General features: G+C 46.5%; 1 protein-coding gene across 1 annotated transcript in view; it reads left to right on the top strand.

Annotated features, from left to right (window-relative positions):
* Positions 1-14,593, top strand: part of unc5a (unc-5 netrin receptor A) — a gene marked incomplete at both ends in the record, with an annotated part of 210,697 nt that overhangs the window by 172,160 nt on the left and 23,944 nt on the right. The window contains 4 exons of the mRNA XM_083651971.1: positions 3,246-3,455; positions 4,476-4,775; positions 10,137-10,224; positions 11,137-11,305. Of these exons, the coding sequence (XP_083508097.1) occupies positions 3,246-3,455; positions 4,476-4,775; positions 10,137-10,224; positions 11,137-11,305 (767 nt within the window). The remainder of the gene's footprint in view (positions 1-3,245; positions 3,456-4,475; positions 4,776-10,136; positions 10,225-11,136; positions 11,306-14,593) is intronic.

The following is a 14,593-nucleotide window of genomic DNA, read 5'->3' on the forward strand; positions in this document are numbered from 1 at the left end:
CACACGCTGTCTCCTCCCTGTTAGTCTTTCCAGGAGGTCTTTTCATTCTCGTCCGTGTGCCTTCTCTGTCTCGTCAAGTCAAGTTTATTTGTTTAGCCCGGATTCACAGTCTATAGCTAGGTCTAACTAAGCCCAATCAATCAGCAGAATTTTAGATACAGCATTATGCTCTAAGTCTAACCTAGCCTATCCTAACCTGCTCTAATCTACAGTACAGTCTAACCTAGCCTATCCTAACCTGCTCTAATCTGCAGTACAGTCTAACCTAGCCTATCCTAACCTGCTCTAATCTACAGTACAGTCTAACCTAGCCTATCCTAACCTGCTCTAATCTGCAGTACAGTCTAACCTAGCCTATCCTAACCTGCTCTAATCTGCAGTACAGTCTAACCTAGCCTATCCTAACCTGCTCTAATCTACAGTACAGTCTAACCTAGCCTACCATAACCTGCTCTAATCTTAACATACACAAATAGTGTAGTAGCCGCACTGTACCGTACTGTAGCTGCTACCATTACGTATGTCTAACGTTTAATTGTATGTTTAATAAGGAATATGCTATTTGCACCTGTATGTCAAATACGCCGAATTTAAAATGCCGAGTTTAATTGTATGTTTAATAAGGAATATGTTATTTGCACCTGTATGTCAAATACGCAGAATTTAAAATGTTTAAGCACGTCTAAAGTATGCACCCGACACGTGCACCTATGTGCAGTGAATATGCCACTGTCTCTGACTTGTCTTATCACTATACTGCCTTATGCTTGTTGTGTCTCTTGTTGTTTTTGCACCCATATGCCCTGTTATATTTGTTATATTTGTACTTTGCACTATGTTGTAAACGGAGTCCACAGCACAAGAATTTCACACGTGATACTTGTACCATGGAGTGACAATAAAAATCTTGAATCTTGAATCTTGAATCTTGAATCTGCAGTACAGTCTAACCTAGCCTACCATAACCTGCTCTAATCTGCAGTACAGTCTAACCTAGCCTACCATAACCTGTTCTAATCTACAGTACAGTCTAACCTAGCCTATCCTAACCTGCTCTAATCTGCAGTACAGTCTAACCTAGCCTATCCTAACCTTCCCTAATCTACAGTACAGTCTATCCTATCCTAACCTGCTCTAATCTACAGTATAGTCTAACCTAGCCTATCCTAACCTGCTCTAATCTACAGTACAGTCTAACCTAGCCTATCCTAACCTGCTCTAATCTACAGTACAGTCTAACCTAGCCTACCATAACCTGCTCTAATCTGCAGTACAGTCTAACCTAGCCTACCATAACCTGCTCTAATCTGCAGTACAGTCTAACCTAGCCTACCATAACCTGCTCTAATCTACAGTACAGTCTAACCTAGCCTATCCTAACCTGCTCTAATCTACAGTACAGTCTAACCTAGCCTACCATAACCTGCTCTAATCTGCAGTACAGTCTAACCTAGCCTATCCTAACCTGCTCTAATCTACAGTACAGTCTAACCTAGCCTATCCTAACCTGCTCTAATCTACAGTACAGTCTAACCTAGCCTATCCTAACCTGCTCTAATCTACAGTACAGTCTAACCTAGCCTACCATAACCTGCTCTAATCTGCAGTACAGTCTAACCTAGCCTACCATAACCTGCTCTAATCTGCAGTACAGTCTAACCTAGCCTACCATAACCTGCTCTAATCTACAGTACAGTCTAACCTAGCCTATCCTAACCTGCTCTAATCTACAGTACAGTCTAACCTAGCCTACCATAACCTGCTCTAATCTGCAGTACAGTCTAACCTAGCCTATCCTAACCTGCTCTAATCTGCAGTACAGTCTAACCTAGCCTATCCTAACCTGCTCTAATCTACAGTACAGTCTAACCTAGCCTATCCTAACCTGCTCTAATCTACAGTACAGTCTAACCTAGCCTATCCTAACCTGCTCTAATCTACAGTACAGTCTAACCTAGCCTATCCTAACCTGCTCTAATCTCTCCTCCTTTTCTCTCTGTTTGTATCCATCTCATTGTTGTAGTCCCGTCACATAATAGCCTACAGTATATTAACCTTTGTTGTGGTTCTCCGCCCCTCAAAGCCACGCTGGTGAATATGTCCCCTCGGTGACTGTGTTTAGCTGACAGCACTACGCCCCCATGGCTCCCCGGGACAATGGCCCCTCCACTACGCCCCCATGGCTCCCCGGGACAATGGCCCCTCCACAAGTCAAGTCAATTATGTGGGGTTTTTTGGTCCCAGATGGGCGATTTTGTACAAAGCCCCCAGGAGCATCCTCCACCTCCACCGCCAAATTCCCCCAGCCCAGTGAGACAGGCGTAGCAAATCCCATTCTCCCTGCAAGACACACACGCGTACACACACACACACACACATACACACACACACATATATACACACACACACGCACGCACACACACACACACAAACGCGCGCGCGTGCGCACACACACACACACACAAACACACACACACAGTGGGGGTTTGTTTGTAAGGGCTTAGCTGTCATCTTTATACTGTACTTTTGGGAGAAAGATGCTTTCATGCCTTTGAGAGAGAGACAGCCAATAAGAGGTGTTAGAATTTCATAAGCAAATCCTTCATGTTGCCACTCTCTCTCTCTCACACAGCACTCCACTGTCTCTCTCTCATACAGCACTGTGTGTGTGTGTGTGTGTGTGTGTGTGTGTGTGTGTGTGTGTGTGTGTGTGTGTGTGTTGTGTGTGTAAGAGAGAAGTGTGTGAATGTCTATGTGATTTATGCATTAGTGTAATAAGCCCGATATTTAATTATGCTAATGCTGAGAAGCTGTTGAAGGAAATAGTGTTTTTCCGCTCTTCACTTGTCCATAACTTGACATTGACTCTGGCTCTTAAATACGGTAAAAAAAAACACAAGATGGTTATCCAATTTCTTTTGCTAATGTTGCCTCTCGAAACTGTGTATCAAGCAGTCAGGGACACAGTCAAGCAATAATTGATGGAATTTGGAAGTGACTGCACGCTATTAACAGATCTTTAAACATTTTTGAACGGAGACCTTTGCAGCATCGGAGAAGGGGAACAAACGCCATTCGCCGCAGCGCAGACATCCAACACTTCAAGGACTATTTCAGTCACGAATCTGAATTCATTTCTAATCCGATCTGTCGTTCTCTCTCCATGCTTTCTGTTCTCCTCCTCTCCATCCAAACCCCTCTCCCCCCCCCCCACCCCACCCCACCCCACCCCACCCCCCGTGCAGCGGCGAGCGGAGCCGAGGACGTGGCGCTCTACGTGGGCATGGTGGCGGTGGCGCTGTGCCTGACCCTGCTGCTCATCGTGGTGGTGCTGGTCTACCGGCGCAAGAAGGAGGGCCTGGACGCCGACGTGGCCGACTCCTCCATCCTCACCACTGGCTTCCAGCCCATGGGCATCAAGCCCAGCAAGCCAGGTGTGTGGGCACCGCGGCCGCGTAGGCCTCCCCCCCACCACAGCAGCAGCAGCAGGCCTCCCCCCCACCACAGCAGCAGCAGGCCTCCCCCCCACCACAGCAGTAGGCCACTTGTTCTTTGTTCTAAAAAAAAAAACGCCTCCTAGTGTCCGTCCACGTCCATCGCTCCCTGTCCGCGTCCGCCCACTGTTGACCGCGCAGCGCTCATCTACATGTACCACCATTGATCCCCGTGTTTGTTTGTGGTCATCGTGGCGGCGGTGCTGCTGCTGCTGCGCTGGCGTGAATATGTTGACAGCGGTTTTGCATTCTGAACAAGATGTATTCAGTGGTGTGTGTGTGTGTGTGCACGGTGTGTGTGTGTGTGTGTGTGTGTGTGTGTGTGTGTGTGTGTATGAGGGTGTGTGTGCGGTGTATTTGTCTGCATGACGCATTGTGTTTCCTCATTGTAAAGCATTCAGGAAGTGTACCTACTCTGTTTAGCGCCCTGTGTTGCACCCTGCTGAGAGTTAACAGGGAGTCATAGAAATACACAAGTGTCTTGAGTTGGATGGAGACGGGAGCTGGGTTGCAGACGAGCCTGTGATTCAGCATGAAAAAGGCCTTTATGCACCGCGGGTACTAAGCGCTTTCTGAGTTCTGTTTGGAATTGATTGTGTGGTTGCTAAAGAGACAGCCGGCAATAGAGAAGGGAGCAAAGAGGGAGGGGGGGAGGACAATAAAATTGACTGTCTTTATGGTGGAGTTTATGTTTGTGTGTATTGTTGTCGGTGTGAGTGTGTGTGTGTGTGTGTGTGTGTGTGTGTGTGTGTGTGAGCGTTTGTATTCCTGTGAGAGTGAGTGTCTGTTGGGTGGGACGTGTCGGTTTGTTTCAGTGTTTTGTGTGTGTGTGTTATTTGACAGTTTTGGAGAGTGCGAGGTCTGTCTGCGTGCTGCTGCTGCGTGAGCGTCTAGACGTACGAACCCCCCCTTGCGATTGATGGAGATTCACACGTTTGCTTCTGTCTTGTTTTTCTTTTTGTTTTTGTCTATTTCTAACAGAGAATTCCCATTTGCTCACCATCCAGCCCGATCTAACCACTACTACCACCAGCTACCAGGGCACGCTGCGCTCGCGCCACGACACCGCCGGCAAGTTCTCCATGACCAACGGGCCGCTGCTGGACCCGCTGCCCAACGGCCAGCACACGCTGCACAACGGCAAGCTGAGCGCCGACCCGTCCGACTTTGTGAGCCGGCTGTCCACTCAGAGCTACTTCAAGACGCTGCCCCGCGACGTGGCCAACACCTCGTACGGGACCTTCAACTTCCTGGGCGGCAGGTTGACCCTCCCCAGCACAGGTGGGTGCTTCTTCACGTTGGTGGGACGCTAAAGGGGAGGTGTTAATTGGCTGCTTGCTGACTTTGAAAATGTAATGTTAACGAGGCTTTTTAGAGGCAAATTCACTTCCGGTAAAAAGTTGGGACATGCTTGATTGAATTGTGCCATTTGTTTTCTTTATCATCTTAAAGCCATTTAGATGTAAAGGCTTATGCTTAAATGCTTGAGATGTGTTTCTTAGACGAATATAAATAGTGGAGTTGATGCCTTCACAGGCTTCATGGGTGGCGATACTTTAAAAGAATCTAAAATATCCTATAATAAGAAGGAGAAGTGTGCGTGTGAGCCAGAATTGTGGCCGGCCACAGCTATGCCGTTTTGCGTGCGATCGGGCTGAAACTTTCAGGGGGTGTAAAGAGCACCCGTGCTTTTGATTTTTTAATTAGTCGATTGCCCTAATGACCTAATAATGTGATTTCATCAGTGATGTCATGTCATCAGTGATGTCATTCGTGATGATGTCATCAGTGATGTCATAGAGCAGGCGATGCGTAGCCTAGGAATCATAAGGTCTAGTCGTTTTGACTGGTTTAACCGAGCATGATGTCACCCATTGGTTTTTGATACCGCAAAATGAAGCCTCGAAGCTCTTGTTTCCGGGTAATGTTTGATTGGATGAATGGATTTTCCTGGAGCATTCTGGGATATCTGTTCAAATCTGGAGCTCGCAAATGACGGGGGTATGTCACGTGAGTCGGGTCTCAGCCTCAGTCCAGCCATCTTTTTTTGTCCGTCTGCCTTTCAGTGTGAGCCTCCTACAGTACTGGCTTAGCCAGTAAAGTAAATCAGATTTCGAAATATGTGTTATTTTTGATCAACTGACCTCATAACAGGGATCTATACAGTTAACATGTGTCTACTAACATTATTAAAACATCATAAAGATAACGCTGTTTCTGTTTGCTAAATTACTACTTGCTAATCTGCTAGCGAGCTATCTGGCGAGCTTCTTCTTCTGGGCTTTCCGGCAGACTAGATGCCTTGCCTTGCCTTGTTGGTCTTGCGGGCTCTACCGGTCGGAAGTATTACTGTTCTTTTATACAACAGGTAGTTCCGGCCGAGCAATTTGATTGGACAAGAGGGATCCTACGAGTGCCTATATTTCACGATAATGCACTGGCGCTTCACTGTGTGTAGATCACTCCGCTTCACAGCTGCCCTAATCAACAAAACGCTTCACAGCTGTAGAGTAGACAGTAGTAAAGTAGACAGCCTGCAGTTAATTAGGCTGATTAGGCTACATTTTCAGCAAAGCAGAAAGCTGAGGGGACTATTTTTGTTGGCGGAGGAATAAATACAGAAATCATCTATTTTCTCAGCTTTTTGTCATTTTTTTAATCAGCTTTGTTTAATAGAACTGTTGTATAAAAGCAATATCACACTCGAGGTCGTGCATTGTTGTCTAATATTGGCACTGCTGTGATTATCTACGGCACTCGGCCTGCGGCCTCGTGCCTGCGACCGAATCACAGCAGTGCCAATATTAGCCAACAATGCACTCCCTCTCGTGTGATATTGCTTAATTATACAACAGGTAGTTCCGGCCGAGCAATTTGATTGGACAAGAGGGATCCTACGAGTGCCTATATTGCATGATAATGCACTGGCGCTTCACTGTGTGTAGATCACTCCGCTTCACAGCTGCGCTAATCAACAAAATGCTTCACAGCTGTAGAGTAGACAGTGGTAGAGTAGACAGCCTGCAGTTAATTAGGCTGATTAGGCTACATTTTCTGCAAAGGGAAAGCTGGGGGGACTATTTTTGTTGGCGGAGGAATAAATACAGAAATCATCAATTTTCTCAGCTTTTTGTCATTTTTTTAATCAGCTTTGTTTAATAGAACTGTTGTATAAAAGCAATATCACACTCGAGGTCGTGCATTGTTGTCTAATATTGGCACTGCTGTGATTATCTACGGCACTCGGCCTGCGGCCTCGTGCCTGCGACCGAATCACAGCAGTGCCAATATTAGCCAACAATGCACTCCCTCTCGTGTGATATTGCTTAAATTTATCCAATGTATTTATCGTCTATTAAACTCAAAATGGAGCCATCATTTAGATAACGGAGACCATGAGAGCATGAAAAAGACTTGAAATTGCTTTTTCAGACCATAAACTCATTTGGAAAGTGTTTATTTAAGACAGACCGAGAGAGAAGTCAGGTTATTTTCCCATAGAGAACAATGTTGAATCACTTCCTTTTGGACCGTAACGTGCGCCTTCCCCCCCTGGCCATTTGACAGAATGCAATTTCCGGGTTCGCCTCACAAAATGGGAAGAACATTATGCCCACTGGGTTTAACACTTTTTTGGTCACTACATAATTCATAGTTTTGATCTCTTTAGTATTATTCTAAAATGTGAAAAATAGCAAAGATAAAGGAAAATGTGGTGGGTTCAAACTTTTGGCTGGTACTAGTGTATACATTGTTTTTCTATGGCACCGACGTTATCAGAGTGCTTTTTATATCATTGGGGCATGACTCCCAGCATTGTGTACAGACTGGGGAGATTGCTTTAATCCTTTGTTGGATGTCTGATTCTGCAATACTGCACGCACACAAGAAAAGTTCTGTCTGAGCTAAGTAACCTACTGCTCCTGAATGGAGATTTCTGCAGAAATAAGTCAAGTCCAGTTTTATTGGTGGAGCACATTTCATGCACTTTTATTGCTTTTGCATAAAAACAAACGCAACAAAACGCATACAAGTAAGTTGATTGCTTTATTGACACAGTTTCCCTCATTGGACATTCCTGCAGAGAATCTATATCAATAACAGCTCACTCCCATAAATGTCTCACCATCTCTCTGAGACCAACCCAGTCAGAGCACCTTCAACTTCTGTGTTAATAGGTTTGTGATAAGACACCTAAACATGTTGTAGGGTCTATATATATATAATAGTTTAGTGCACAACATGCTAGATTTTGGTCTATATTACCAATTGATATATTACGATTATGGTGCCACACAAGTAGATATAATATTGTTCTGAACTATTATCACAAAGTGTTTTAATTTGATGACCCGACAATGTAAGTGAATAAAACAATGGATATGTTTGTTTATTAAAAAAAAACTAAATTAAAAATAAAATAAAAACACTGAAAGCTACGAGTGGAAAATCCACACTGTAAATGGAAACACCATATAAGAAAGAGATTGTGCTCGATTCAGTTCATCTTGTGTTTACATCAAACCCTACTTTCATCCAGAAAACAAGGCATTGACTGTATCCAAGCTATCATGTCATACATTATTACATAAGGAAGCAATATGAATGCAAAGTAGTGTAGATGCTATGGTATAGAATGAGGAGTTGTGGCGGACACATGGTACTCTAAAGGATTCCTAGGGAAAGAAAAGGAACAAACCATTCCAATTAGGCCTCCTCGCTTACGACTGTGCCGTTTGAAAGTATAGCTGATGCCCACAGCGTTTCTGTGTCAGCCGTGTGCTGAGAGCATCCATAGACGAATAGAGATAGATGGTCCATGAAGGACTCTTCTGATAAAAAGATGAAAGTAGTCCACCATCGTCAGTTAGTTCCCTCTGTTGCTTCTTCCCCGGTCCCCCGCTCTACATCAGCTGAGCAGCACTGCGCTTATATAAACACACTGGAAGACAGTGTCTTCACATGGCTTCTTTGTAGGCCGTCCAGATTAGCGGAGGACAGTGCCAATATGGCAGCATCGTGAGGGAGAAAACATATTTTTTTTTCCATATTTCCATCCCTCTCTCTCTCTATCTCTCTCTCTCACTCTCTTCCGCTCCCTTACAGATATTGTATGCATGGATTAAGTGGAAGCCATGTAGGCTACACCACGCGTTGGCACCCATCCTCTCATCGGGACATACAAAAGACTGCACTTAGCATGCATCCACTCACAGGAGATATCTGTTCCCTGCACCACCGCCGTGCAGAGCAGACCCATGGAAGATACCTGCTTTATGGATACAGACATGGCTGTATTGTGTTGTATTGTATTTATGGATATACTGTAGACACGGCTGTGGGGCACTTGTGACACAACTTTTCCTTTTTCCAACAGACACTTTTATGGCGACCAGAGCAGGTTAACAGTCCAGGGACACATAAGAGCGGGTCACACATCCACGCTTTGTAATATGTCTTAAATGGGATTCTAAGTGGATAATTTCGCCTTGAGAATCGCAGCACAAACACCCACAATCACCCCTAAAACTACCTCGTATAAAAGTGTATAGCAGCTCCCCCTCTCACTATTCTCCTCGCTGCTTTTTCGCCACTCTCTTGGGGGGAAGTGCAATTTTCCCGGAGTCTGTTCCGCGGTCTCAATTATCTACTCGGTGGCAGACGGAGGGGACATTTTGAAGCGTGTCTCCGTCTCTATGCTTTTGTCTCAGCTAATTGTTGACCGCGGGGACGACGACGACGACGTGCGTGCGCCGTCTCGGTTTGCCGGCGCGGAGATTTGCATCTCTCCCGTATACCTGGCGGAGGACGCCTCTGACCTTCACACTCCCCATTTGTTTTGTTTTGGTTTTGGCGGCCATAACAGCCGGCTTCCTTTGTGGGGATGACAAAAGCCTCGTTCAGTCAGTGCAAACGAGCCTGTCTCGACCCTCTCTCTCTTTCTCTCTCTCAGTACAAACGAGCCTGTCTCGACCCTCTCTCTCTCTCTCTCTCTCTCTCGCTCTCTCTCAGTACAAACAAGCCTGTCTCGACCCTCTCTCTCTTTCTCTCTCTCAGTACAAACGAGCCTGTCTCGACCCTCTCTCTCTCTCGCTCTCTCTCTCAGTACAAACGAGCCTTTCTCGACCCTCTCTCTCTCTCTCTCTCTCTCTCTCTCTCTCTCTCGCTCTCTCTCAGTACAAACGAGCCTGTCTCGACCCTCTCTCTCTCTCGCTCTCTCTCAGTACAAACGAGCCTGTCTCGACCCTTTCTCTCTCTCTCTCTCTCTCTCTCTCTCTCTCTCTCTCTCTCTCGCTCTCTCTCAGTACAAACGAGCCTGTCTCGACCCTCTCTCTCTCTCTCTCTCTCTCTCTCTCTCTCGCTCTCTCTCAGTAGAAACGAGCCTGTCTCGACCCTCTCTCTCTCTCTCTCTCTCTCTCTCTCTCTCGCTCTCTCTCTCTCAGTACAAACGAGCCTGTCTCGACCCTCTCTCTCTCTCTCTCTCTCTCTCTCTCTCTCTCTCTCTCTCGCTCTCTCTCAGTACAAACGAGCCTGTCTCGACCCTCTCTCTCTCTCTCTCTCTCTCTCTCTCTCTCTCGCTCTCTCTCAGTACAAACGAGCCTGTCTTGACCCTCTCTCTCTCTCTGTTGTTATTTGCATTAGGGATCAGTCTGCTCATTCCTCCGGAGGCCATCCCCAGAGGGAAGATCTACGAGATTTATCTCACTGTTCAGAGGAAGGAAGATTTAAGGTGGGTCTCTCTCTTTAACACCGCCTGCCTGCCTGCCTGCCTGGCAGTCTTCCCCCCCGGATGCTGCGAGGCTTGTTTGTTTTGATGCCGTTACTGTTCCATTAGTAAAAGGCTTACGAGTCTGTGCCAGTAACTGTGTGGAGGAGCCATGTAAATAAATAACGTAGCCTTTTAACCGGGGACGTGCGCTGTTTACCTGCAATGAATTGTTTGGAAAAGACTGTTTATCTCGGGCTTAGTTCAGCCTCAGAAGGCACAGTTGATGAGGCATGCTGTGCGATATTGTAATGTTACCGTAGTATTCAGTCATCATCATCACATCTCAGTCCAAGTCGGTCGGTGGGCTCGGCAGCCTGTCATCTTTTCACAGATGCTCGACACGTCGCAGAGGTGACAATATCATAGCCTGCTTATTCACCTTATGTAGAAGAGACAGTCTGGCTCGAGAGATTAAAGGAACACTCCGCCCATTTTCAACCAGCTTTGTATCATTAGAACATCAGTAGTATATCAGAAAACTGTAAACGGTTTTGAAGTCTGTCATTTCATTTGACAGTTATTGAGTGTTACACTAACTCAAATTAATAACTCATTAACTCAAATCAACTCTCAATAACTGTCAAACTATTAATCATTCATCTAGTTTGAGAGTTATTGAGAGTTGATTTGAGTTAGAGTTATTAATTTGAGTTAGTGTGGACCAGTGATGTCACTGGTCCACACTTTAACACTCAATAACTGTCAAATTAAATGACAGACTTCAAAACAGTTTACAGTTTTCTGATATACTACTGATGTTCTAATGATACAAAGCTGGTTGAAAATGGGCGGAGTGTTCCTTTAACAGGAAGTGTAAACACAATCGTAACAACACCCTACTCCCCTACACCCTGCTCCCTACACCCTGCTCAGGTTGCCCCTGGCCGGCTGCCAGACCCTCCTCAGCCCCATCGTGAGTTGCGGCCCCCCGGGGGTGGTCCTGAGCCGGCCCGTTATCCTCAGCATGGACCACTGCTCCGACGCCTGCCCCGAGAACTGGGCGGTCCGCCTCAAGAAGCAGAACTACGAGGGCACTTGGGAGGTGAGACAGCACACTCTATATATCTCCAGCAAAAAAAAAACTCTATAGAAATTTGCAAACCCAGTGAATGTGGAAAGTCTTACCTGACTTGCTCAAAGCTTTTCATGGAAAGCAGAAACTTCCTCAGCAGCGACTTAAAAAAAAAACTACTTGCACCGGAAAGCTACCGGCGCTGTAGAGAGAGAGAGGCAGTTGTTAGCCCAGCACACATCCGCTCTGCTCTATAGGGCTTTTTAGATGATATCCACTCTCAGGTGTGCTTCCTGTTGGGCTGGAACAAAAGTGTGGACGCGCTGCCTCTCTTTTCCAGGCAGCAGAGTTGCTAGGCAACATGCTTCTGAAAAAAAACGGAGATATTTGTTAGTTCTGTAAGCAAATTACTGATCGTCAAAGTATGCTTCTGAGTGCTCTTTGACCATCTTTGCCCGCTGCTTCCAATTAAGAGTTTTCCTCCGCAATTACTCTCCGTGAAATTTGAAAGCAGCCAGAGAAGCTGTAAGACGCCACAGACGGACGGAGTGGGGGGAGAACCTCTTTTTGTGTCTACGCGTGTATACACACTTGCACACACACACACATGCGCACGCCGCACGCCACACGCACGCCACACGCACGCACGCACGCCAACAAATGCGGTTCGAGGCAGTACACCCATCTCCAACAATCCGGAGAGATTGGAAAGGGTGCTAGTGGGGCTTTGGAGTGTTAGTAGGTCTTCTTTCATGTTCGATATTCTGCATAAATTATTCAGCCTCCCCGTGTGTGGCGGCGGTGGGGTGTCTGTGGGATGGATCGGCCTGTCTGAGGCAGAGGTTAGACCAGCACTTTTAATCATCGGCCGGCCCAAATATAGCCCGGCCCACTGCCTGCGTGGCCACCGCAGGAAAAAGTGCCAGGTTGGACAAAGGGAGGAGAGTGCAAACATCCATAGGGAGAGAGAGAGAGGAAAAAGACAGGAAAGAAAGAAAGAAGAGGAGACAATGTCAATGAATGACAGAGAGAGGTAATGCAGAGGAGCAGGTAGTGTAGATCTGGAGGGGAGCAGGTAGTGTAGATCTGGAGAGGAGCAGGTAGCGTAGATCTGGAGAGGAGCAGGTAGTGTAGATCTGGAGAGGAGCAGGTAGTGTAGATCTGGAGAGGAGCAGGTAGTGTAGATATTGAGAGGAGCAGGTAGTGTAGATCTTGAGAGGAGCAGGTAGTGTAGATCTTGAGAGGAGCAGGTAGTGTAGATCTTGAGAGGAGCAGGTAGTGTAGATCTTGAGAGGAGCAGGTAGTGTAGATCTTGAGAGGAGCAGGTAGTGTAGATCTGGAGAGGAGCAGGTAGTGTAGATCTTGAGAGGAGCAGGTAGTGTAGATCTTGAGAGGAGCAGGTAGTGTAGATCTGGAGAGGAGCAGGTAGTGTAGATCTGGAGAGGAGCAGGTAGTGTAGATCTTGAGAGGAGCAGGTAGTGTAGATCTTGAGAGGAGCAGGTAGTGTAGATATTGAGAGGAGCAGGTAGTGTAGATCTGGAGAGGAGCAGGTAGTGTAGATCTTGAGGGGAGCAGGTAGTGTAGATCTGGAGAGGAGCAGGTCGTGTAGATCTTGAGAGGAGCAGGTAGTGTAGATCTGGAGAGGAGCAGGTAGTGTAGATCTGGAGAGGAGCAGGTAGTGTAGATCTTGAGAGGAGCAGGTAGTGTAGATCTGGAGAGGAGCAGGTAGTGTAGATCTTGAGAGGAGCAGGTAGTGTAGATCTTGGGAGGAGCAGGTCGTGTAGATCTTGGGATATGAGAGAGATGATGAGAGGGAATGGGGCATTGGAAATGAGAGCGAGAGGCTCAGGTATTGAGAGAAAGGCATGAAGAGAGATTGAAAATGGATAACTGGGAGAAAAGACATGGAGAAGCAGAGAGAGAGAGAGGGAGAGAGAGAGCAGTGAATTGTGTGCAGGTTGAGTAAGTGGCGGCATAATTGAGCCAACTCTCTCAGCGGCGCGCTACATCCGAAAGAAATATTAAGATGATGAAAAACGGGGGAAACTCCATTGTGGTTGCATAGGAAATTAATTGTGTCAATACTAATTCTATTGATGTAGATGGTGTCTGGTTGGATCGATGGTGGAGGGGAGCTGATGGAGCTTCGCTGGCTATTTGGCAGGCAGGACCGCTCTCTTCAGGTTGATCGGCTAATGAGACGAGTCAGTTAACTGGCATGATGGGATTTTAGGGGAGATGTTGTCACCTCGGGTCCAATCTGTCTCCATCAAATTAGACGGGGAAAAGCAGAGTGGAATAATGCGATGAAGCCGCCACTCGCTGTGAGAGGGGATGTGATATTTTGCGCCACTCCGTTGCTGTTATTAGATAGGCAGTGAGCGATGCAGATGCGCAGCTTATGTTCTGTAACAATGCAAGCTTGAATGCAAGATGGTGCCCGTTGGGAAAGGGGCTCTCCTCCGTCTCTCTGCGCACACTCCTCTGGCAAATTAAAGACCGTTAATTCTCGGGACTGCCTGCTGTAACATTTTTAAGACTCCCGGACATCTGGTGATTCGTTTGCAGGTGATTTGGGAAGTTCTCTCCGCCTTTTGTTAACGAGTTACAAAGGCGGACGGAAATCCCGATAATCCAATATTTACTGGATTTCCACCGCCATTTATTTCCCTCTAGAACCGTCTATTCTTGTCGGGAATCTATCGGAGTCTCCTTTCATGTCCATCGAGCACCTCGTTCATGCATTATTTAGTAAATTGATGGCGTTCTATAGGATGTGTGTCTTTGCGTGAACATCTGTGTGTCTTTATGTCAGCATGGGGGTAAGCATACTGCAGTGAAAAGGGAATTTGAGGAAGGAACAAAGCCATTCTCTTTTCCCCCCGAACCCAAACCTTTACCCAGACACTTAATCTATGTACCCATGTGCCTGACCCATGCAACTGCACCAAAGTACGTTCCTAAGAACTTAGAACACACTAGGGCTGGGCGATATGACGATATATTTAGTCTGGACAATACAAAATGTATTTCGTCTCATATGATGCTCTATCGTTTATATCGTTGTGTTGCAAATCACACTCTCAATATTGTCCGTCATTATGGATGACGCTGTGCTTTCTTCATTCTGTTTTCTTTTTTACTCACGTCCACAGTCCACACACGCACCAGACTCTGTGTCAACAAGCCCCTTGCGTCCCTTTATAAGTGGCACAAGCACAAATCAGCCGGCGAGTAGGCTAAAGAGCAGGGAGATGTTACCTCCACTCCGTCCGCCTAGTCTACCCAGGCATTTGCGCTGTGTTAAGTCTGCATTTG

Source organism: Poromitra crassiceps (assembly GCF_964638095.1).
Source record: "Poromitra crassiceps genome assembly, chromosome: 15".
NCBI classification, from domain to species: domain Eukaryota; kingdom Metazoa; phylum Chordata; class Actinopteri; order Beryciformes; family Melamphaidae; genus Poromitra; species Poromitra crassiceps.